The sequence below is a fragment of the Eulemur rufifrons genome, chromosome 20 (genome assembly GCF_041146395.1).
Source record: "Eulemur rufifrons isolate Redbay chromosome 20, OSU_ERuf_1, whole genome shotgun sequence".
Taxonomy (NCBI): domain Eukaryota; kingdom Metazoa; phylum Chordata; class Mammalia; order Primates; family Lemuridae; genus Eulemur; species Eulemur rufifrons.
The window spans coordinates 29292664-29318189 of NC_091002.1; the positions used below are offsets into that span (position 1 = coordinate 29292664).

At 48.1% G+C, this 25526-nt stretch overlaps 1 protein-coding gene across 4 annotated transcripts in view; it reads right to left on the bottom strand.

Annotated features, from left to right (window-relative positions):
• Positions 1–25526, bottom strand: part of SLC23A2 (solute carrier family 23 member 2) — a 108496-nt gene that overhangs the window by 13834 nt on the left and 69136 nt on the right. For all 4 annotated transcript variants that reach the window (XM_069496481.1, XM_069496479.1, XM_069496478.1 and 1 more), the window contains 7 exons: positions 25132–25289; positions 13863–13951; positions 12791–12861; positions 11684–11865; positions 4154–4274; positions 3490–3646; positions 223–370 (listed from right to left, as the gene is read on the bottom strand). In XM_069496481.1, the coding sequence (XP_069352582.1) occupies positions 223–370; positions 3490–3646; positions 4154–4274; positions 11684–11865; positions 12791–12861; positions 13863–13951; positions 25132–25289 (926 nt within the window). The remainder of the gene's footprint in view (positions 1–222; positions 371–3489; positions 3647–4153; positions 4275–11683; positions 11866–12790; positions 12862–13862; positions 13952–25131; positions 25290–25526) is intronic.

Consider the following 25526-nt stretch of genomic DNA (forward strand, 5'->3'; position numbering starts at 1 on the left):
GTATCTTATCTGGTCATCACCACCAGTGAGGGAGCGTAGAAATTCTGTTTTGTGTCAGGATGAGGAAAATGAAAGTGAACAAGGGCAGTGATGTGTCTGACGACAAACAGCCCAGAAGCAGCCCTGCTGCTCGGCTGCCTTCACGTTAAAATGCTTGGCTTTGTCTTCAGGGTCACTGAACCCTAAGAGCAAAGTAACAAGGCGCTGGCCCAGGGATCGTACCTGTTGATGGCGTGGATGGGAGGCGGAGGGGCACAGGACAGCCTCGCACAGGCGTAGTAGTCACCGATAGACTCGATGATGCTGGCCACCACGGCGCTGAGCATGCCGATGACGCCGGCCGCGGACACGGTGGGCAGTCCCCACTGAACTGAGGGAGGAAAGCCACCGTGAGTGCTCCCGGAGGGGCAGCAAAAGTTGCCAGGGCCAGTTACCAGAAATTGTTCTGAATGCTGGAGGACTCTGCAAGATCCACTCAGATTCTGAAGCTTGGGGAAATTATTTACTTTTAAATCTTAATCATGAATGTATCAGATGCCTGGGACCCGTCACTGAGGCAGGGGAAGGTGGCCATAATGAGGACGATCTGCTCTGTGTCTTTACCTAGAAGAAGAAGAAACCTCTTGGCTGGAAGAGGTGGCTGCTTCTCTTCCTGCTTCAAAGTCACATTCAGTATCTACTAAGTAACAACTTAACATGGTCTGCAGTGTTGGGATAGAAATTCACGAGAGGAATTCATAGCCTTGCTGCACAGAGCATGGTACAAAATAACAGTGACCTTGCCCAGGGAATGGCATCAGATGCAAAAGCAATGAAAAATCACCAGCTAAATTTAAATCGCAATAGTCAAGCGTGCACAAAGTTTGGACAGCCCTTCTCCACTACAATACCAGAGCTTTATTTTTAAAGTAAATCATAAGTGATTCACAGGAAATTAAATAGCTTCATTTAAGAAAGCAAAGAGACATCCCACTGTAATTTCATTTTGAGTATCTGGATTTACTTAATTCTTCATTAGATATTTTTTTCTTTAAAAATACATCTGTTTGGACTTGAGAACCATAGATCTTTTACTTGATAAAAATAGCACGGGTCTCTTTCAGCATTCGAATGAACAGACTCCTTTGATAAAGGAGCTCACCCTTCTTCCCTTGAACCACCAGGTATAATACACCAACTAGGTATAAAGCACGGTGGAAGAAGAAAGATGGACAAAACGTGGTCTCTCATGCAGGAGCCTACGGTGTAGCTCGGGGAAAAGGACAAAGTCCCCGGGAGAGTGTGACGGGGCAACTTCAAATGAACGCAGCCGAGCTGGGTCACCAGGAGGAGAAGTGAAGAAGGCAGGAAAGGGGCTGGACGGGAGGAGGAGGTGGGGGTGGCGGTGCCCCCTGAAGGATGGGGCGCATCTGAGAGGGGAGATGAAAGGAGAGGGCACTCCGGTGGAAGCAGAGCGCTCACACGGGGTGGGAGGCAAGTTTAGGAAGGACTCGATATGCCCCCTGAGCCACCAAAGGGGACTGGCCTTTGTGTCCTAGGAAAAGGGGGAGGGAAAGATGACATGTAAAGTCAGGTGCGCAAAACAGGCCTGGAGCGTGTTTGAGGGTGGAGCTGTTTCCCCTGTGGGAGCAGGCAGGGGACACGGGGGTCAGAGGTGCATGGCCCACAGGTGCACAGGCAGCGCACAGCACGTTCCGTGCCCGTCGGCAACAGCATCCGCATCTCACCTCTGCGTTGCTTTGGGATGGATTTTCCTCACCCAGAGGCCTTCTTTACCTAAGCGACACTTTGCTTTTTCTAAATAATCTTCTTTTACTGTTACCTTGACATTGTTGTAGCATTGTGGTTTCATTTTAGTGTCTTGATTTGGGGGGGGCGGGGCGCGGATTCTTATTTTGACCCTTTTTCGTTTAGATAGATTTATTTTTAAAACCTCGTTTGCTTCCAGCCTTCTATCTTAAATCTGTTATTTCATTTCTCCTTTTACCTAGAATCTTTCAGTTATTTTGTAACTTTACAGCGGGGTTTCTCAACCTTAGCACTGTTGACATTTTGGAACAGAAATCTGTATGTTACTGATTCAGGTAATTCTCAACACACTGAAGATTGAGAACTACTACTCTAGATCTTTGAAAGCCTGGCTCCGGATTAAGCGAAATCATTGGAGAGTACACAGGCTACATCTCTGGGGGTGGTCTGTTATCTAGTGAAGCTCTAGCAACACACCAGCTCTCAGCAATCAAGGGTTGTTGCTAACAGCAGCCCTGCACGCTCACGCAATGCCCACACTCTGTCCACTAAGTCACACCTGCTTTGTAGGGACCCCGTGAGGTCCCTGGGGGAAATCTCTCTGGTCTCAGCACGTGAACAGCTGCTTCTCCTGAGCCCAGCGGTGTTCCTACCGGTGCTCACTTGGGGAGCTGCCTGCACAGGCAGACAGGACCGTTCCACATGTGCCATGGGCCTTCCTCTTACTGCCTCCTCCCAACTGCCTCACCAGTGCTTTTTATCAAAGATGGCAGGTATGTTTATGAACCATGCACATTCCTTTTTGGAAGAAGGATAGGTATTTATAAATACACACTTAGACCATATGATCTGATGAGAATGCTATTTTAGAAAGACGAAACTTTTTGAAGCTTTCATAATGTATTGAGAACAAAAGGAACAACCACCAACATCTTCATCATTCAACACACTCACAGCAGTCATCTTCACCCAACCTTAAAATTGTTGTCTTTTTTTTTTTTTTTTTGCTTTTCCTCCTTGCCATTATAAAATATGAAAATAAGATGGCTAAACAAGGGAATAAATTGGCTAAACTTGACTAAGCTCAGGCTCCAATTTTCATAAAAACCCAAATGCTGGGAATAGAGTCTCCCCAGTAGAAGAGCATGTTACAACCACTGGGTTCATACAGGTCGCTACTGGGGTCAGGGTCTAGAAAGTGCACACATGAATCCAGGCGATACCTCTTCCTCTTACCCCAATGGTTACTCAACACTCAAATTACTTAAGACCAGGCTTCCGGCCATTTGTGACTATCCATTTACCTCTATAGCTGGACCAAATGAAAAGGATTACTGCCACCCATTAAAAGATTACATAAATTCCATCACGGTTGAGCAGTTTACTTGCTAATCTTTAGGCCCTCCCAATGAAGCCTTTCACTATGGCAGCTCTGGTACCAACAGGTCTGTACTTGCCTTTCTAAGCAGCTGCCCTCAAATCCCAGCCACCAGAGCTCAAATCTGGCAAGAGACCCCTTGCATGGGATTTTCTCCTAGTGGATCCCAAAAAGCCAACTGGTTAATCTGAGAAGGGAACTGGGTCTCCGTGTGTTGATTACTGCCCTCTGGGAACAGGGTTTTCCCCTTTTTTGCTGTCTAATCCTTTAATGACCAGAATGGTGAGAACTTCAGGAGACATTCTGGGGCAAAGGAGCCTTTTCCACCTGGCTCCTGACCTCTCTGGCCCCAGAATACTTACATGGGTAAGGAACCTTGAACCACGGGGCCACCAGAAGCACGCCCTGCCTGGCATCCGTGCGAGCGTAGAAGCCGTACTTTGCGCTGTCGGGAGGGAAGACGTCCGTCACTGTGAAGATGAAGCAGAGCAGCCAGGACACCAGGATGGCCAGGATTATCTGAAGCGGTCAAGGGAGAGCTGTCAGGCCAGCAGAGCTCATGGCTGTTGGCAAAACACACACCTCCCCACGGTCTGAACAGCACACCCCAGAATCCACCACGGTCAGTACGCTGCAGACCTACCCCTTGAATGGAATCGAATTGAAAGAGCAGTTTCACATAGGTGACTTGACTTTAACCCTTCTGAAGTCTGGCTAGTAAGGTAAGAATGGACATCATGTCTGCAGGGCCCACACAGAGTCAAATCTCACTCAGCCCCATGTTGTCCAAAGGACAATGTTGTCCTTTTGCACTGCTCAAAGGGTGTGGCTCCCACTTCAGAATCAGAACCTTTCACCACTTCTAAATATTACATCTGTGATGATTTGGGTGATCGTTATACCACAATGTCACCAACAGACACAGTCCCTCCCCGGGAGGCCTGCTTAAAACCCTCCCTTCACATAAACATCTTACATAGGAGCCAAAGGCAATGGCAAGGGAGGGGGCGGGGATCAACTACTCACAGGGAACATTTTGAAAAGCTGTAACTTGTATGCAGTCCACCCTTTCTTGGATTTATAAATTGGGAGAGGAAATTTAACATTTCTGGCATATTGAGAAAACAGTAATACTAGGAAAATTGTCCTGAGGAAAGAAAGAAAATAAACCAGGTTAAATGCTGTTACGTTTGTGTTGTGAAATAACACCCAATGCCTCAATGGGAAAATTGACTACATGTGCTCAATTTATCTACCTAGAGAGCCACTGCTCCACTTAATCACTATTTGGGAAATGATATCTTTTGGAAATACCATTTTGGGGAAGATGTTACGAATAATTTACCTAGCATTTCTTGATACTGAAATGAAATTATAATATAAATGCCTATGACTAACTTTTCTAAATAGAGTAAGAAAATCCAAAGAATATACACATTGATGGGAAAAGCTCACACTATGGAAGGGGAAAAGGTGCCACATTGAACAGGATGCACAGTAGGGGAGGGGTAAAAACCTAACTAACAGGTGCAGTGAACACTACTCCAGGGATGGGCACACCTACAGCCCTGACTAAAGCACTATAAAAGCTATCCGTGCAACAAAAACATTTGTACCCCCTTCATATTTTGAAATTAAAAAAATAATGCACAGTAAAATTACAACTATGAAGTAACCATAAAGCAAACCAAGAAACTACTGTACACACACACACACACACACACGCACAGGAGAGAAAGACATGAGCCAAATTGTTCACAGGGATTAGCTTTGGGAGGTTGTATAACCTGTGACTGGTTTTTCCACTTTTCTGTATTTTCTGATTTACTTACAATGAGCATAAATTACTTTTAAAAGAGCAAAATAACTTCAGTATTTTATTATAGAAAACTGTATACAGAATTCAGTATTACTAATACTCCCGAGGAGTTCCCGTGCCAGACACCACACTAAGGTCCCTCCTGTGTGTCACCTCAGTCTCATGGGGTGGCTTCTGTGATCATCCTCTTTTCACAGAGAGACAAGGCCAGTGGTCGAAGATCACACAGCGAGAAGCTGCCGGGTGCTAGGGCCAGGGGTCTAACTCTGCAGCCCGAGCTCTTAGCTACTGCCCTCTGGTCACAGGGCAGGGATGCCTAGGCTGGCTGCGGAAGTCCCTCTCCTCTGAGCCCCAGTGGTGACCCAGCTGCATTGGGCACCACAGGAGGCAGCGACAGGCGGTGCCCTCCCTGCAGGGGGACCCTGACGTGTCCTCATCCCTCTGTGCCCCGTGTGGCTGGCGGGTGTGGGGCCACTTCCCATCCCCTGGAGGGATTTACTCGTCACCGAAACAATAGAGGCGCACGTGTGGGATTCTCATGCGGACTCGCTCTTTTGCTCACAACCTGAAGTGGAGTTGGCAGGAAGAGTGGGTTCCAGTCAAAGCTAAGCTTAATTGTTCCCGGGCAGGGTTCCAGCTGCTGAGATGGAATCATTAGCTCCATCGACAGCCAGTCAAGTGCGGCCTCATTGTCACATTCCTAATGAGGTGTGGACGGCAGTCTGGTGGGAAAACGGGCATGTGCTGCTCTGCGGGTCTCCCCGCCTCTCTTCACCGAATGGGGGGGGGGTTCTGTTAGTACCAGTTTGAGGCCGAAAACACACATGGTGCCCAAGTTATTTCAACTCCTCTGAGATAGTGAAGCTTAACAAAAAAACAATATGATGACATGGGACACTAAAACTGGCATATTTTAAACTTAGGCCTACAGAGAATTTTCATGTTTAGAAAAACTAAGTGCTACTTAATGTGTTTCAAAGTGAATATTACACGATCTTAAGAAGCCTCAAGTCTGGGTTATTATGTCAGGCAACACCCATGTGCACGAGGGTGCTGACTTCTCAAAGCATGTTTAAGAGGGGAGGGGGCCACAGAGAGACTTCGGAGAAGGCGCAGATCTCAGGTCCAAATCTAGTGACTCAAACTAGGGAAGCAGATTGGGCAGACGAACACTAGTTTATTATTAGTTTTCCAGTTTATTATTATCATCACATACACCTGGAGGCAGGCACCCCCAAGATAGGCAGAGTGGGGGCATGTCTACATTCTCAAACCTTGACTAGGCAGAGAAGGGACAATGGTTTTTTTAGTCTCAGCTCCTCAGGTCTCGTCTACCATGCCAGGCACTTTCCACCTCATGTTTACATCTTGCTTCTTTGTTGACTTTTACTTTAAAATATTATGCAAGTAATGCATACCAAATTACAGAAAAAATTTAAAGGGTAGATAAGCCAAAAGACAGAGGCCACACCCTGAAGATAATGCATAATCTTCCTTTTGGGTGATAAAACTATGCAACATTCTGGTCTATTCTGAATGGCTTTCATTTCCTGGGTATTTGCTGGGTGCCAGGAACTGAGGTCAGAAGAAGACAGGCTGTCATCTTCCTTGTCCTTAGGACAAGGACAGGTCATTTTCTAACCCAAACTGGGATCATACTTAACATGCTGCTTCCTAACCTGCTTTTAGCACCACTAATGCCAAGAACACTTTCCCACTTCACCAGATGGACATCTGCACTAGCACCTCCCTGACTGCTTAGCGTTCCATTTTATGGACATACCATAAAATGGTATGTCAATCCCCATGACAATCCCCATACTGTATGACACTGCAAGTAACAAACTTTAATTAAGAAGTTGTATCATCACTTATTTTAATATTCATTCTTTATGCATGAGGCTATGTATTTTAGCATTATTTGCAACAGCAAAAATTTTAGCAACATGAATGAGCATCAATTGGGAAATAGTTGAACAAATTATAAACTATTCATACTATTAAAGATTGTGCAGCTTTATGAAGAATGAGATCAATCTAAACTACTGAAGGTGAACCCAACAAATCAGTAGAGTGAAAAACAAATTATAAAATGATAGTAAAGCTATTTATTTGCATGTTTGTATTTGCATAGAAAAAAATACGGACGGATATACGCTTAACTTTTACTAGTTAACAATCATGAAATTTTTTTGAGAGATAACGTGAGTGGGAGAAAATTACTGTTTTACTTTAGATTTCTCTATTTAATTACTGTTAAATGTCAGACTTTAACTGATTTGGAGGAGGCTGGGAAACAGGGGTGTGGAGGTATATTGCTCTTGGGTGTCTGGTAATGATGGGTGGGGTGGGGGTTCATTATACTATTCTCTCTGCTTTTGAACACATTTGAAATTCTCCATAAGAAAAGTAAACAAAAAATAAGTTTTCTCAAGAAAAACACAGTTCCTATCATGGACTTATACACTGTTCTAGAAATAGCAGTCACTGGATTTGCCACACTTACCCTCCCCTGAGACTGTGTCTAAATTCCATCACTGTTGGAGTGACTTAGAAACCCATGTTTGTGCAACACGATCCATTCCCAATTCTAACAGAATCATGTGGATAATATACATGTTGGTAACTATCAAGGACAAAGCTTCTTAAACATTAATCAGCTTTTTGCATTTCCTTTTTTGCTAAATAACTGTCCATTACATATCCTTCATCCATTAGTGCACTGGGATTCTCTCTCTTTTAAATTAATTAATGAAACTCTATGAATTAAGGACATTAGCCTTTCTTGCACAATTTTTATAAATATTTTCCCAGATTTGTTTTTTTTTTTTTTCAGGGATTTTTGATAACCATTTTAAATGCATTCATAGTAAAATCTATCAATCTTTCTCTTTTCAATATCTGCTTTAAGAACGATCTTCCATCCCTCCTGATTAAATATTTATGTAGGTTTTCTTCTAGCACTTTTACGGTTTTATTTTTCTATATTTAAGTCTTTAAATCAATTGAAATATAATTTTCTGTAAACTAGGAATCTAACTTTATTCTAAATAATCATCTAAGTTTTCCTACACAATTTATCCATTCCCCACTGGTTTCAAGTATGACTGCCATCTTTCAATATTATAAAAATAAATACTGATTTTTTTTTTTACTTGGTTTTGTTTCTGTCCCTCCTATTCTGCTCTATGTCTATTCCTGTTCCAGGGACACAGTATTATTTATGAAGCTCTGGAATGTATTCCTGTAACGGGAAGTCACTATTCCCTTCTCCCTGACCTTTTTGGGACTGATCCATATTATTTTATTTCTTGTCTTATGCACTGGCTAGCGCATCTAGAGCAACATTAAATGATAACATTGATAAGAAACATGCTACCTTGGCTCCTGATTTCAACAGGTAGGACTGATTTGAGTCTTTCACCTCTAAAGTAAGAGGCTTTTTTTTTTTTTTTAAATAATATTTTTCCCTGACTCCAAGAACCTAGCTGGGAGGGCTTGGGGCCCCAGAAGCCATCATGAGGCATTTAAAAATCTTATTCAAGAAAGATCACTCTATTCCCACACTGTTAACAGTCTGCAGCAAGGAAGTAGGATGATCAAAAATAAATTTTTTTTTTAAACTGTCACCATGGTTGTTATTAATAAAATCCACCATGGAACCCTGATAGATTTGCAAGGAACGCTACAGTAGAGAAAGATTCTGAACCGTAGCATGCTATCTGAACATATTTGATTTCAGAACTCTTTGCTTGGGAAGTGCCCAAAGAACTAATGAACAGCTCAGGGTTTTGTTTTTGTTTTTAACACAACTTCAGGAAGGAAAATGATGGTCCACGGTTCTCTTCTACTATTAGCTCAGTCAGGATTTGCCAGTCAGATAAAACTGACTGAAGTTTCTTTCCCAAAGCTCTAGAGTAGTTTAAACAGTGCAGAATTTTCTCTTCCTTGAAGATTTAGTACACTCACTGTCTAACTGCTTGGGTCCAGGGCTTCCATTAGGAAGCAAAGTCCTTCGCTAACATTCCCAACCATTCCCGTGGTCATGGGTTTATTTGGCTTCCTAAACCTTCCCTCCCTTATTCACAATCTGCTTACTGAGCACCTGCTCTGTAACCGGGGGCGGATCGGGTGCTGGGGGTGGCATGGTGAACGGCTCAGAGGGAGGGCCTGCCCTCACAGAGCCCATAGCCCCAGGACAAAGAGGTCTTGGCAAGTTAAAAAAAAAAAAAAAAAAAAAAAAGGAGCAGAAATGAAAAGCCTGACTGAAGGAGAATTCCCATAACTTGAGAAAAAAGACGAAGAGGTGGAAAACAGGCAAGGAAAGAAGGAGTCCAGGAGGTGCAACATCCTTGAAGTTCCAGAAAGACACAAGCAAGGGTGGAGTGGACGAAGACATCTGTGAAATAACTCAAGATCACTTCCCACTTCTGCATGCCTGGTTTCCAGAAAGAAAGGGCCCTGAGTGCCCAGCCCAAGACGCATAAATAGACCCAACCTGGGCAGTGGGTGAGGTGTCAGACAGTGGCACAAACAGGAGACCTAAACGCATGCAGAATTCTAGCTTGTGTCTAATCGGAGTTTCAAAAGGCGAGGACAGAGATGGTCCCTTGGGAGACACTAATGGCTGAGCATTTTGCCAGACAGAGAATGGACAGGCAGAGGGCAAGAGAAAGGCTGGGGACCAGTGAGGAATCGGCGGCAGAGGGGGAGGCTTGCCTGGGGGGCGGCAGTGAGGGCCCAGAGAGAACAGACTCGGAATTTGCTCTGGAGGTGGGGGCGAGGGAAAGGGAAGAATCAAGACAGCTCCAGGGTTTCGGCTTCAGCAACTGGGAGCAGGGAAGGAAGTGGTTTGGGGGCAGGGAGGGAATCAGAAGTCTGGTGCTTTTTTCATGCAATGCCTGAGATGTGTGATCGCAAGTGCAGAGGTAAAATTGGGGGCTGCACCCCCACAGGTATTCTCTCATCTTCATTAGCCTCCCCAGAAGTTTGTCTACATTGTTTTCTCTTCCCAAAGGACCAGCGTTTAGCTTTATTACTTTGTTTCATATTTTCTGAAACATTATTAACTCTCCCCCCACCCTGCCCCTTCCATTAGGTTCATTTTCTGTCCTGTTTTCCCAGCTACTGAAATTCCTCACGTGCTTTATTTGCCTTAAAGGTTATGAATTTTCTTGAGAACTCTCTAAGCACGATTAGTGCTGTTACTGTCATCATTTGCTAAATTATCAGTAATTATGAAGCTTTGACTTCCTCTCTCAGAGTTATTTATAACAATGTTTTCTTTAGCTTCTAAGTAGTTTGGGTTTTTTGTTCATGCTTTTGTTGTTGGTTTCTAATTTTACTGTATTGTAACTACAGTTTTGCCTTTTTGGCATTAATTACATATCACTGAGTGAACATTCTTACAAGCCATCTTCACACCCGTGCCCAGTGGTGAAATGAAGAAATTCAGAACAATCTTGGACAAGTGTGATGACTGGGTTTTCACACTCATGGGCGAGTTTTGTGTTGCCCTTAAATCTTGTTTTTTCTTTAAAAGAAGATCTTGAGTATTTTGGCTATTTTTGTATATCTTGATTTAATTTGTAATGATGTATAGGGGCAGCACTTCTGCTACGATCCACTTTATTTGTGCATCATGCCCTAATCCACAGAAGCAGGACTGAATGCAATGAGTTAAATCCCAATCAGACCTCGTGGGTTCTGGAACCCATCTACTAGCTGTGAGATGCTGGGCAAGTAACACTGCATGTTTGTGTCTCAGCCCTTCGGCTGTTACATGGAGATGACACTGGCATCTGTCTTATCTTATAACATCACAAGTGTTATGTAAAGCAGTGAAGCACAGTGAAAGATCAATAATTAAATAATTACAGAATATTACACAAAGCAAAACAAAAGAATTGGAAATTGCCTTATGTTATTACTTTGTTTCACGAAATTTTACTGTTTGGTAAAACTCCAGAGTCCTGGAACCATTTACCTATGAGATAATCAGTTCTTACATATGCTCTACAGACACACGCAAAGAGAATGTGGACTCAATTTGCGGTATGCAGAACTCTCTGGCTCTTATCAACCTTATATTATCCAAGTACTGTATGTCTTCTTCACTAACACAAAATGTGACTTTATTTAAAGGGCAAGGGACATCTATAATGGACTTAAAGTTCTGTGCAAAAGGATTGGCTCTGACTAGCAGGATCCTGGAAGAAATCACACCCCCAGCCCCCACAGGAGTGCAGAGCTCTGCTTGGCCCAGGGGACAGTCACACTCTCAACGCCAACAGACCTTCCCGTGCATCTCTGTCTCCTGCCAGTCTGTAAGTATTTTGGAGTCTCATCTAAAGATGTGGCTTCTCAGTATTTCAACCCGTACGTACAAGACTTGGCATGATCTCAGGAGTCAAGAATTAATGGCACTACCATCTTACCCCATTACCAAAGTTTAAAACCTTGCAACCCACCCTCTACACATCACTACCAAGTCCGTCCTTGGAATAACTTGAGTGTATGTCACTTCCCAATTTCTGGGTCTAAAAAAAAATCCTTCAACTATTCCCTAGCATGAAGCAAATAAAGTTTAAACTGTCAGACCATTCTTACTCAAAAATAAATAAATAAATAAATAAAATAAAAAATTTTTTTCCTCCCAAAGTGTGAATGTTACAAATGTTCCAAAAGGCTGTCCCACAGGGGTGGGATGAGGGGAGATTTTTAATTTTTACACTTACAGCATGGCGATGCCCCAGTGCTTGCCAGCCCTCTCTCCTGCTGCCTGGAAACCAGAGAGGCCAATGAGGGCCACCGTGGGCGTGATAGTCAGGGGGCCGATGTATTTCAGCAGAGCCCCAGGCAGGCCTAGGAGGCCGATGACCACTTCTATCAGTGAGGACATGATGATGGCCCCCTGGATCTGGAAACAAGAGATGGCACAGACGTGAGAGTGAGCTGCTTATGCGCTGGACACTCTGAATGTCACCTGCAACCACAACCGATAATTCTGCAAGGCAACAAGGTACTATATTATCTAGCAGGCATGACACAGCTGGAAAATGCCCTGGGACCTGATAAGAAACTTCAGTGGGGTTAATCAGGGCCTAGCAAACACGAAGTATGACAGCACTGATGTAGACATATTACAGAAATGGGCCCTGAACTCAAAGCCCACTTGCCCTGTCTACTGATACATGATACAGTGAATCCCCATTTAAGAAACACAACACTGCATCACAAAGACTCTTGGCTTTAAATTTAGAGTGAGCACCTGCAGGACATTTGCAAAATAGTGTTATTGACCAAAAATTCTTAAGGAATGTTTCCAGTGTACAGAATGGCCATATCTGCGCTCATTCTGAACTGAAGGTGAATTATCTCATAGATCTTGGAAAATATGAACAAACGGTTACTGTTCTTCATGTCTGGGGACTCCCACACCGTATTCTGCTCAAGTGCACTTTGGCAGACAAATGTCTTTAGTTCTTTCGACAAATACAGGCATACACTGAGGCCAAAATGAATAACTCTGCTGTTTGTCCCCAAACCTCTGTAGCTACTTCCAGTTAGTGAGCTGCAAGCCTCAGCAAGCTGTACTGGAAGGTTTAAGTGGACAGGTTTGGGGGTCTGCAACAGGAGGGAGACAATTCCTTCTAATTGCACAAAGCACTTCCACATGCTCTATTTTAGAATGATGCTGAACTGAATTTAGTTTAACGACACAAATAAATGTATCCGTAATTGAAAAAGAAGGGTTTAGTAAGATCAACTGTGGTTTCCTGGGCACAAGCAACGCTGAAGCTGAGAAGAAACACAAGCCACAAGCAGACAACGCTCGGCTTTACCTCTCGGATCCGGGGGTACCAGATGTGTTCTGTGTGCAACAGTTCGGCTGTTCCATTGGCAACTGAAACATCTTGAAAACAAAAACAAAAACAAAATTTTTCTTGGAGTGACACTGATGTTTCCCAGGATATATTCATTTTACCCTTTAAAAAGAATTTCTTTCCTGTTTTAATTATATATGTGTCAATACCCATCCCTAAAATTCAACCTACAACATTACAGCTTTGTCCTACTGAAAGGTGGATTCCCCAACGCTAATTTAACCAAATGTATTCATCGACTGAGAGCTTCCCCAACTTGTCAAAAGCTGACTGACGTGGTGATACACGTTACTGGTACCAGCCTCACACAAAAAGCCAACCTTTGCAAGCAGCTTACTGAAATGCCCAACAGCAAGGTTGCTGGACTGAGGGTTTAAAAACTGAGATAAAACAGAGGGCCTTTTCCAGTTCCAAAATCAAATCAATGGTCACAAAGTAACCCCTAGGAGCAAGGAAGGAAATGAAGGCTGGAAAACTTTGCTCCTAGAACCTCAAAATGTAACCCTATTTTGAGAGTACAGAATGTCTGACTCTGATTTTCTCAAATTCCCTGTCTTTATCTGACCTTATCGGGTTCCTTAAGGATCTTTGCAATCACTAAGGAAGGGGAAGGAAAGTCATTTGCAGAAAACCACAGTAGCCAGATCCTTAAAAAGCAAAGACGTTTCAGAGAAGGGATGCTGACGCAGCAAAGAGAGTGATTACTGGTGGGTCATAAAATCCACTGAAAGAGAGAGGCAGAAAAATAGCACAAATATTTTTCTATTCCATCCCCATATTTATCAATTTCATTAGCATAGAGAAATGAGGTCATTTCTGGTCCTTTCTTGCTCTAGGGTTAGGGATGAACAAGTGGATAGAAAGAGAGAGACAGACATGATCTACAGATTGGAGCGTTCTAAGCTGTTTGTGTGTTTCGTGCCTAATTCCAGAAAGGATTTACCGCTGCTGAGGGCAGCATGTCCAGGCCTCCCTTTTATCACCTGCATTAAAGGACCCCAATGACATATGTGGAAATAACTGCAATTACCTGTGGTGTTACATTTCCATTTATCTAAAGACAGGATGGCTCGAGCAGGGGCCAAAAATGCAAAAGCACTGGCCTGAAACAGGGGTAACCTAAAAGAAACGAGACCAAAACCATGATCACGGCATCGGGAACTACCGAGGTAGTTCACTATTTGACAGCTTAACAGTCTTTTCCATAGACATACAGCACATGAGTTAACGCAGGCACACCTGAAAGAAAGAGCACCGGTCTGCAGAGGTCTCCTGTGCCATGCAGCGGGGGCCACTGGCTTCTCCGTCCTCCCCTCCGCTGCTCTCCCCCCAGCAGCTCCAGGGTGGGGCCTGGAGGACCCTGTGGTCAGTGCCAGCACCCCCACAGCAGCCCCTGCCATCACCACCTTTCCTCTGCGGGGTGCGGGGGCTTCCGGCATCTGGGCTTCCCTCTTTCCTGCTGAGCTTATAAGCTCCATTTTAAACCTCAGTGTATTTCTGCTATTTTACCATCCTCTTCCTCCTCCTCCTTTTCCATTTCAAATTCTTATCAGTTATCACAGAAAAAAAATCTATCTCCCTTGTTGTTGGATTTTGTGAGTCCAAAACCACCCTAATCATGGAGGATAAGTATTAAAACCATGTTAGTGATCTAGAGCTATCAAAATTGTAAGTTATAAAGTCACAGCAGATATAATAAATATTCTGCTTAGTCATAAAAACACTTATAAGTGTTCCAACACATATTTAAAGAGCCCAGAAAGTTTGCAAAATCTCCATTAAATTTCCTGTCCACATCTTCCAACTAGGTATAGAGATCCTCAAATCCCATCACTTGATTCTATTTCAGATACTTGATGTTGGCTTTATGAACACGTGAGCTACTGAAAATGATTCTGACGCTTTTTTATCATATATGTACAGCATTTCGGCTAAGTTGTATTAAAGTGGCTTTATGGGTTAGCATGAGAACCTAATCATTATTCTTAACATTATTTCGGAGGTAAAACATAAAACTGGCTCCTTCTGTCTGGAGGGCTGGGAACTCTCAGACATCCAAATCCTTAAATGCCCCAGGCAGCACTTGGCAGTGGCCTGGCTGGTGAGACAAGCACCCAGCATCTTCCCTCTGAGCTGGCTGACAGCAAGTCCTGCCCGCAGTGAAACAGGAACTGGACTGAGAAACATAAGTGGCTCTGGCCGAGGGACAAGCAGCCACGCTGCAAGGCCAGAGCCCAGCATGCACCATTGTGAGCCAGACGAGGTTAAGGCTCCCTTGTTACAGATGCTCTCCTGGCCATTTTAATCATGCAGTGAAATCAACCGGGAGTGTGCAGGACGCTGGCTGTGAGGCAGAGGCAAGCCACACCATAGACACCAGATGCACTGCTGACAGCCACTCCCATGGGCACGCCCTCCACCAACCATCCAGTTATAATTACCTGCTGGAGGGGCCCGGAGCATAGTGCTGTCAAGATCACCTGGTGGCAATGTACATCAAAGGTAAAACATGCTTTGACTTACAAAACTCCTTAAGCACAAATGTTCAGAAATATGTTTAAAGGGTAAAGGAAGGTCAGCATGTAATTAGGAATGGGCGCTGTCTCAAAAGGCCCAAAAGGCATCTGGTCTACTATAGCTGCAGGTTCCAGCCATGCATGCTAGGGCAATGTACTAGGAATGGTGAAATACATTCAGAGACTTTTGTCCTTAGAACATGGCCATCCCACTGCACTGGTGATTCACTGGAAGTGGCCAAAGTAAAGGCTGGATCCGGGTTCTCCTTCTCAGTTAACCTCAGTCTGAACCTCGCCTTGCTTTCAGGGCAAGCAGTTTATGGCTTAACCAGAACTACAGCCCCTCTGAGAGCACTGCTGCAAAGCAGCTTACTCATTTGCAAGCAGCCAGGGCGCTGGGTTCTTTCGAAAGTGGGTAAACAGAGAAGGTCTCCCAAGATGACCTGGAAAAGGCTGCTCGTGCCGCCATTACGTGTTCCCTGTTTGGCCATGTACACCAGCTGCCACGAGCCGTTAGTACTCCAGCAGTAAGTGTGGGCTCTATGACCAGCAGCACATACCAGCGGCTGGACTGAAATGTTCTCAGGGCAAGTTGCAACAAGAGCATGTGAACACGTTAAACAAATGAGAGCTCCCCTAGATCACGATTAACATAGCCAATTTTCTGAGAAAAAGATTGAAGATGACAAGAGTGGCTTTTTCAGGCACTTGCCTGGCGTGAAGCCAGTCAACCCTCGGCTCTTGTCTCTGCTCTTGTCTCTGTACATGCAGCAGGGCTCCTGTCTCAGTCCCTCTTGCTCACGTGACATCTAAACCTCAGGCGTGGGGGTGGGTCTCCCCCAGGAAGACAAGACTGTCTGCTCTTCTATTTTGTACTGGAGACAGGAAAGGAAACAAATTAAACTGGGCCTTTCTTTACACCGGGGGCTGCCAAACTGGGCCAAATCTAGCACACCACCTATTTTTGGAAGTCAAGTTTTACTGGAACGCAGCCATGCTCATTCATTTGCTCGCTGGCTCTGGCTGCTTTCGTGATACAAGGGGAGAGCTGAGTTGTTGCAACAGAGACCCGGCAAAGCCCAAGGTATTTACTGCTTGGCCCTCTACAGAAGAGGTTTTCTGACCCATCTACAGGGAAAACATATCTTAAATATGTGAAGAAGCAGTGGATTTTTGCAGATCAAAATTTGTACAGTTAATAGTGTCACGAGATATTAGTTTTAGAAAAAGGAAAACCTGAGCCGATAGAAAACTCGATCATGACACAGTCCCATGTTGGGCTCCAGTCCCAGGAGGGCAAAAGAACCTCATCAGCCCCAGACCGGTCCTTATTTTACTCGAAACCCTGGCCAAGGCCCCGTATTTCCAACTTTGTACCCAGGTAACCTGAACCCCGTGTTCCCAGCCCAATCTCTCACCCCCCACTCCTCACGTGCCCCGTGCCACAGTCTCGGGGTCAGGATTCTTTTCTGTTAGACACGTTTCTAACTAACGTTCAGCTTTCATTCATCAGTCAAGGCACAGAGAAAGTATCACCTTCCCCAGGAAATATTCCAGGATCTCCTCTGAGTACATAACGTTTTCCCCTACAACTTTCTAGTGAAGATTTCTGCAAGTCACCCCCCAAATTGCCAGGAAGCTACTTCGGGATTCCCTGGAGGTAGCTGGTTAAGAAGGGAGGTTTGTGCCTCTCGCCCAGTCCTGGTTAATCAGAACCTGGGGGCGGCTGCACCAAATCTGCATTTTCAACAGTCACTTGCAGGTGAGGCTGAGACGGGAAGCTCCTTGCTAGATGAAAGGATTTATCATTCTCACTTGATAAATACTTCCTGGGTATCTGCTTGACACAGGCACAATTACACACAGATACGATGATGGATAATCACTACCCAAGCCATCGAGGGGTCTCTGTTGTATGAAGACGACATTAACCGTGGTCGCACACGAAGGGCGACGGATGTGACGGTGTGAGACGCTGTGGGGCTCAGAAGGAGCAGTCGCCAGAGCTGGGCTCGGAGCACTCAGAGCGTGGGGAGCACTTCACCGAGGGGGGGGCGGTTACGAGCATCCTGGGCAGAAGGAAGAGGGGTGCAAGATGGGAGCCACACAGCAGCCCAGGAGCCCTGGAAGAACTACAGGTGCTTTACTGCGGGAGCAAGCACAGGGAGCTGGCATGGTGGCGGCCAGTGGGGACCAGAGGGCAGAGGCCCCGTGTTCTTCCTATACCACGAGGAAGAAAACTACTGAAAGAACCACTTTGGGGGAACTAGGAACAGTGACCTTACCCGAAGGTGACCTTACCCAAAACTGTTCTCAGTCTTGAAAGAACCAAACCACAGAGGACTATGACACAGCCTGGATGACCAGCCAGCCTCGGCCAGGTCTCCACACACACCCCGGCCTGCCTGCTCCCATCCCAGCCCTGCAGCTGTCTGTGCTGATGCTCCCTGTGAGCTGCCCTGTGCATCTCGCCCTGGGGGCTGGGATCCCATTTAAAGAAATTAAATGGACAACTAAAAATATATGGAAAAAATTAGCTGGGCACGGTGGCGCATGCCTGTAGTCCCAGCTACTTGGGAGGCTGAGGCAGGAGGATCACTTGAGTCCAGGAGTTTGAGGTTGCTATGAGCTACCACAGCACTCTAGCCTGGGCAACAAAGCAAGACTCTGCCTCAAAAAAAAAATAAATAAAAAAATTTAAGAGAGGAAAAGATCTCCCCTCCCAGCATTTGGTGATAAGCGCTATCCTCTACTCCTGTGTTGTGCTGCTTTTGCCAGGACAGTCATCTGCCTAAAAAGGAAGGAATGGGAGGAGGGGAGCATGTGGACCAGGAAGAAAAAAGGAAGAGCAATCCAGAGCACGTGGACCGCGTGGGGCAAGCGGGACCTGACAGGCAAGAGAGGGTCATAAAGAACTAGATGCATCAAACCCACACGTAACAAGAGGACTCCTCACTCTTGGAGGCCCTGGAGCATCAGAAACGGAGAAAGGGTGTATTAACTGAACAGGACACCACCAGAAAAGCCACAGTTGAAAGGCTGTGAACAGCCCTAGAGAACACACTCAGCTGAGAGGCAGGAGGGACTCGGGAGGGACTAGAACAAATGCTCTCACGGCTTTCTGATGGCCTCTGCCGCAGAAGGACATGCTGCTCCCTGAGGCTTCCCAGCCCCGGCTGGCTGTGTCCCCATCTCCTGCCATCCTCCTCCCCTCCTTTCCCTTCGGGGACCTCACTCAAAGGACGAAAGCCTACAGGCGAGGTGAACGGGGCCGGGCATCACTTACAATCTTATCATCAGCTTGCATTCCAAGGAAGGGGGCTTGCCCAGCTGCGGAGCTGGGGACGGGTGCAAAGGGAGGCAAGGCCACCTCCGCGCCCAAAGTCCCCACTGCAGGTATCTGGGAGAGTGTGGCAAAGCCCGTCCTCCAGGGTCATTACCTCCGGGTTCTCACTGGCCTCCCAATTTTAAATTTTCTTTTAGTTAAATGGATGGTAAATTTCTTATTGGCAAACCCCCCTACAACCTGCTGTTATGTGCCTACTTGACATGACAGAATACAAAGTGGTTGATGTCACCTACACAGTCATTTTGGCAGAAGTGTTCACCCTGAATCAACTGTGCCTCTGGCCAGAGCTTCTAGTTTACAATAAATAAGGGGGCTTGCGGCACAGATCAATCCATGAAACGAGGACACAGGCCAAGTCAGACTACAGAACACTCAACAAGACAACTGGCCTGTGTTCTTTAAAAAGATGGTGGTGCGGGAGGGAAAAGGTGGACCAGCGAGACAACAAACGAATGCACCACATGAATTTGACCGGACGCTGGTTTGGGGAGGCAGGGGGAATAGCTATGAAGGGCATTTGGAGGATGACTGGAGAAACTGAAGGTGGGCTGCATATTAGACAGCATGACAGGACGTTCGTTTTCGCAGGCGTGATGAATGGAACGAGGTTACCCAGGAGACCCTCACCCCCAGGACGGCACTTAGGGGTGAGCCATCATGCTGTCTGCAGCTTTAATTTCAAGAGGTTCCAGAAACCAAAAAATTGCACACGTGCCCCACACAGATACATATGTAGGAAGAGAGTAAAGGAGGAAATCCGTCGCTCCCACCCCAGTCTGATCACTGTGTCCCTCCATCCGCCTAGGTTTTATCAACAGTCATGAGTTCAAAGCCCCCAGACTTAAGACCTTGAAGTATCCTGGAACCACGCCCTGTTCTCAGTGAGCACACAGCATGGGCTAGGCCCCCTTACAGGCCTCGAAACCCGATAAGATAGAAGACAGGGAAACTCTCTCTCCTGGGACAGAAAATCTGGCAAAGGACCCGGTTCCTGAACTGGCTGCAATGACTCTCTTGGCCAAAACCCTATCTTTTTTCAGTACAAAAACATGCTGTGTGCCTACAGCAGGCATGCAAATGGCCAGGAAAGGCTCCTCCTGAAGTCTTAAATTCTACTAGAGATGTTAAGAGTGACACCTCCAAGAAGGGCCTAGAGCTAAAGGCTGGGGGTGTCCCCCTACAGTAGGGCTCTCATCCTGCCAGCAGGTGGGGGGGAGGGGCCAGGTCTTGGAGGACCCTGGAAACACCAGGGCTGGGGTGAGAACCCTGGGGAGCTCAGAGCTGCCACAGAAGTGTGACGGCTGCAGGCTGGCTGACCCTAGGTTTGGGGGGACTCTGAACAACCCTGCCCTGCTCTCTCAGGATTTTAAAGGCTTTGTTCTAATTCCCAGAAAAAGGGGTAGCCAGAGCCGACATCCCACAGATCAACCAGAACTAGGACTGTTGAAAGCTGGCCCAAGGGAACTGAGTAAGACCTCCTTGAAGCAAAGCGCAAGGAAAGGGGGAAGAAGGAAAAGGCAGGGATGGGGAAGGGGAAGCAGAGGGAGGAAGCTGCTCCCTCCCCAGAAGACAAAGGCTCTGGGAAGGACAAAAGCCCCAAAAGTCACAGGACAACTGGGGCTGAGACCCAAGACCTCCAACGCAGAAAGATCATGGTCCCTGGAGGAAAACAAAACACTTTCGTGCCAGGGGAGACGCGCAGCGGAGGAAGGACGGCCTCCAGCACGCCCAGCTCAGACTTATTTCGGGTGGCACCAGGGAGAACGTGGCCCCAGTAGCGTGCACGCTGTGGCATCCTAATGTTGGCATTCTGTGCTCCGAGCAGGTCTTCCAAGGCACCTGTCTGTTTCGCCTTCACGGGTTTCCCCTCGACTCTGGGTGTTTTTGCAGAATGAAACAGGCTTTCGGGACAGCACTCCACTCTTGACCGCAGAGCCCGCGAGAAATGAGGAGGGAAGACTCGACCACACACTTTGTTCCCTGCTCTGCGCGGGACACTTCCTCAAAATCAAGACCCCAGCCCTCAAGGCACGGGCCACGGTTTGTCTCCAGACCCTACACTGGATGCCCACAGCAAGAGGTAGGCGAGTGCACAGAGAAACACGTGGAACTCAAAACACAACCTGCAGAACCACCTTCGAGATGGAAAAGTCTGAGAAGCTGTCTTAGAAATCATGAAAGCTGAACATGAAAAACTTTTCTTCTGCTGCTCTAAGCCTAAGGAAATGAGTGGGGAGCTGCTCCAGAAAGAAAAGAAACAAAACACGCCCGGCACAGGCCATCTGCAGTCCTTATGGCCGTGATGCTGGGAATAGACCCCACACTCGAGGCCACATCTGCCTTCCCCCCACGCCGTCCCACCCTCCCGCCCCCACACCTCACTCCAACTGCTTCATCTATTTATTCAGTCCTGCTTGGAGCAGGAAATAAATATACGAGGCTAAAAAAACAATTCGCAGCCTGTGCTGGGTCTGTCTTGGTAGCTAGCAGGACTAAAGGGATCTTCATATTATTCATATCCAGAACTTCTCAAAAGTATTTCAGGAAGCTTATAACAATCTACAAAAACACAATAGATTCATTAAAATAAGGACAACGCCTTGTTCACAGGACACGTTAGAAAGAGCCTCCTCTCTCGTTTTCACAAAGGAAACAGAGCTGGGGAGGTCACCTGTCTGGGGCCGTGCCACATTGGTCCCTCTAACTTCTCCTTCGCCACATGCTACGAGCTAATGCTTTACCTTGGGAAATGCAGGTTCTGACTGCCCAAGGGACTAGACTTTCATAAAGCTACCCAAAGACTTGACGTTCGCTAGCACTGGCCTTGCCACCAGTTTTGGCAAGGCTGGCTTTGGTGAGTGCCCTGGAACAGACACTGTCCTGAGTAAGAGCTGGGTGTCCGAGGACAGGGCAGTGGAGGGTCTCTCCCCCTGCTGAAGTCTGGCTGCCAACCTTGCTCTGCTGGAAAGGCTGGAGGGGGGGGGGGGGCAGGAGGGGCTATGCGAATGGGATACTTGGCCACTCTTGGGACTTCTGCTCTTCCCTCACTAAACCCAGAGGAAACCCAAAACAAGGGTGCGAGAGGTGGCTCAGGCGGTGGGGTGGCCCCGCCCTTTCTGGCACAGTGGAAGGATGGGAAGATGTGAGGTGGAGCAGCCAGAGTCCAGATAGAAAGGGAGGAAGCGGGCAGAGATGCAGGGGGTGAGAGGAGATGAGACACATACATACATGGTGTAGCAAACACCCCCTTACATGGTGACTGGCCAGGCAGAGAGGGAAACAGCCGCCTGTCTCGCCACCTCAGCACACCTTCATGGCCTCTTGCACAGCAGGTCCCCAAGTGCCCCCTGGACCCACACTGAAAAGAATCTGCCTACGGGATCTGAGGCTGTGCTGAGGGGAGACCCTGTCTCTGAGCCCCTGCTCACTGCCCAGTGCGGGGCAGGGTGGAAGCAAGGGTTCCAGGAAAGAAGAAGTACTGCTGACACGGAGAATCAGAACAAGAGTGTCACTGAGCGCCAGGAGGGCCAGGAATGCAGGCAGGGTGACAGCATATGGCTGGGGCACTCCCCCGCCCCCATCCCAAAGGTGCTCTCTAATCCATAAAGATTCTATAATCGAGACAAATGAGGAACTGACCTCTAGAACGTGGGCTGGAACTGAACTCGTCCACCAGACACACCCTCTCTTCCTTCCTCCCCGAATCTACTCTCCTGCTCCTGGGGGGGTGGGGTAATCTCCTTCCCATCCCCCACCCACCATGTGCGCTGCTCTCGTGGACAGCACGGATGCCTTCACCCCCCATACTCCTTCCAGGCACAGCCCCATTGGTGAGCGCCCTGTTGACAAGGCCATGGCAGAGCCCCTGTGCCTGCTGATCCTGCCCAAGTGCACTGTGGGCAGATGAATTGCCTTTGATGGAAGGTGCTCCCTCACCCTCCTGGGCCGAGAGCTGCAGAGTCCTCAAGGGCTGTCTCAGACACCACGCCCTCCGTGACTCCCTGCAGGACACCACTGCCTCTCCCTGTCATCACCTCTGCTCACCAGCACAACCAGGCCCCCGGCACTAAGTCTGTGTGATGGAGCCAGGACTAGTCCTCTTTGCCCAGGTTAAGAGCATGGGCACCACCCACACCCCAACTGCCACAGAAAACCCACATCCCAAGCCCAACATCACACCAAAGCCGCTCCGAACTCCCTCACCCGCCCAGCACACACGTTCACCAACGCAGGGACATGACAGGGACATGACAGCACTTCCTGGTTTACAGCTGAGCACACACACACCTGGGGCAGGATGGAAGCAAGGAGGGGGCCACTGCTCCCCACACGCCAAAGGACTCAGCAGGGCTCTCCCTGACTCGCCACGCAGAGAGCAAGGGAGACTGCACGCCCCGAGCCTTGTGGGTACAGGGCACACACGCACCCCCCACAGGTCATATATCCACATTCTGGGCCCTGAGCCCCCTCAGCAGGGTGTCAAATCCCACCCCTGTTCTTCTGCAGCTCAGCTGCTCTTTCAAAGAGGCCGGGGGAGGTGAACAGCACTGACTGGTTGTTCCCTTTAGCTCCTGTGCCCCACAGGTGGGCAACAGGGTGCCCGCCATGACCCAAAGCATCACTCAAAGCCCCCCAGGCCCTCCCTGTGCCACCATCACACAAAGACACCCACTGGGCTCAGCTGTCAGCCAGGACTGGCCTCCTTGGTGGACACAGGGCAGAGTTCATGCCCCAGTGCGTGTTTTATTGCAATAAAGACATCCTTCATTCCCTCTTCACATCAACCAACAATTCTCAATCAGAGGCACCGCCCACATTTACAGATGGACTGTGCCTACGGATAGTTACTGATAAGTCAGCTGTTTCCCCAGAGAACCTGCACCTGCATGCAAGGTAAGGCTCCCAAGTTAGCCAATGAAAGCCTTGTCATCCACTCGGGACATGGAGTGCAGAGCCGTGAAGTGAAAGAGGCTGCCAGCCACATTTAACTGCCTGGCTTGAGTCCTCCTTAGGAGGCCCAGACCACATCTCCTTCCCCAGAAGGCCAATGACACCCCTGCCCCTCCCCTCCAGGTGCCCTGAGGAGACCCTCCCTTCTGCTCAGCACGGTGTGTGCCGTCTAACAGGGCCTGGGGACCTGGGAACCCCTCGAGCGTGCCGGCCCGCTGCCTTCAGCCCACACAGCTTCCTTGTATCAGCAGAGCTGCCGCCTGCCCTCCCAGGGCATGGCCCACGCTGTCAACTGGAACACCCTAACCCATTCGCTGTCTCCCCAATCCCCTGCCCCCCAAGTAAGGGCAACCCTCTTGAGGTCCTGAGGATTCGGACTCATCAGAATACGGTCCACGACTCCCGGGCTGACTTCTGTGCTGTGTCCCTCTCCCACTCCTCTAACAGGAAGGGCCGAGCCTCACTCAGACTACCTCTGATGGAGCAAGAGACAGAACGTGCAGGTGTGCTCTGAGGACAGTCAAGGACAGTCCCGCTAGAGTAGGCTGCACCCCCTGAGCAGCGCACCAGGGAAAAGTGCGAGGGCAGAAGACAGGGAAGGAGAGGAAAAGGCAAACTTGCAGGAGGAGGTAGGCAAGGACGTTCCCGTTCCCTCCTGGCCAGCTCCACACCCATGTAGGCTGGGGGCCGGGAGTGCAAAGGCAGACGCGCCAGAGTCCTGGCATCAAGGGGGGAAGCACGACCCAGTGGGAAAAAAGATAAAAGCAAAAAAGGGCAAATCGGAGTAAGAGCCACATTAGAAGGATGAACACAGGATGCCAACAATGAAGGCTTCCGGGGAGGCAGGGATGTGTCACAGGAGGAAAGGACAAGCTGGGACTGGAGGATGCAGGTATGTGCCAGGTGGGTGGGGAGCAGACGCACAAGAGGGTGAGACAGCAGGGCCTGCTTGAGGGTGACAGTGGGGAAGGTGGGCGGCGGGGCTCAGAGGCATGGCCAGAAAAGTCGGTGGGGTAGAGAGCGAGGGACACACCTAAGTGCTAGGCACATCCTGGGTTGTGAACCGAGTACAGCTGCAGCCTGGCCAACACGGAGGAAGATGTGGGTGTCAGGAAGACAGCACTGGTGACAGGACAGAGTGGGTCAAAGAGAGGACCCCTGGCAAGGAAGCCACTGGGAGCCGAGTGGACAGCCCGGGTCTGAACTGAAGGAACGGGGGCGGGGAGGGGTGCCAGGGAGCAGGCGTGACCTGCTAGGGGATGAGAGGAGGGGAGAGTGGGACTGAGCTTCCAGCTCGCACAACTGGGTGTGGGAGAGCGATGCCGTTCACCAAGACAGGAGACGTGGGGACAAACCCTGCGGGGCTGGGGGCCACGGGCCACTAGGACATTCCTCCCACTCCAGTGGGGCCCTGTGAGCAGCCCTGTGGCGCAGCTCAATGCCTTATGGGGCTCTGGCATCCCGCTGTAGTACCCCAATCTCACCTGCATCCAAACGTCGTCTGCAGCAAAGTTGTGATCCCCACGCAGAAGAAAATGGTCCCGATGAGCTGGCTGGTGGCCCACTGGTCGTACCCCACACACATGGCGTCGGCCAGCAGGAAGGGCACCGCGATCGTGCCACTGAAGCACGTCAGGTAGTGCTGTGGGGCAGGAGGAGGGCAGAGGGGAAAGATGAACCCTTCCTCGTTTTTTCCTGATTTTACCCTAACTTTGCTCCCCTACTGTCTTTAAAAAATAGCCCAAGTGAAGACTTCTAGGTACACATTCTTATCATGTGCCAAATGATGGTTTCTTCTTTTCAGCATTTCTCCCTTTCTTTACGTTTTCTTGTCTCATTACTCGCTGGTATCACTATCACTTGCATGGATCTACACCAG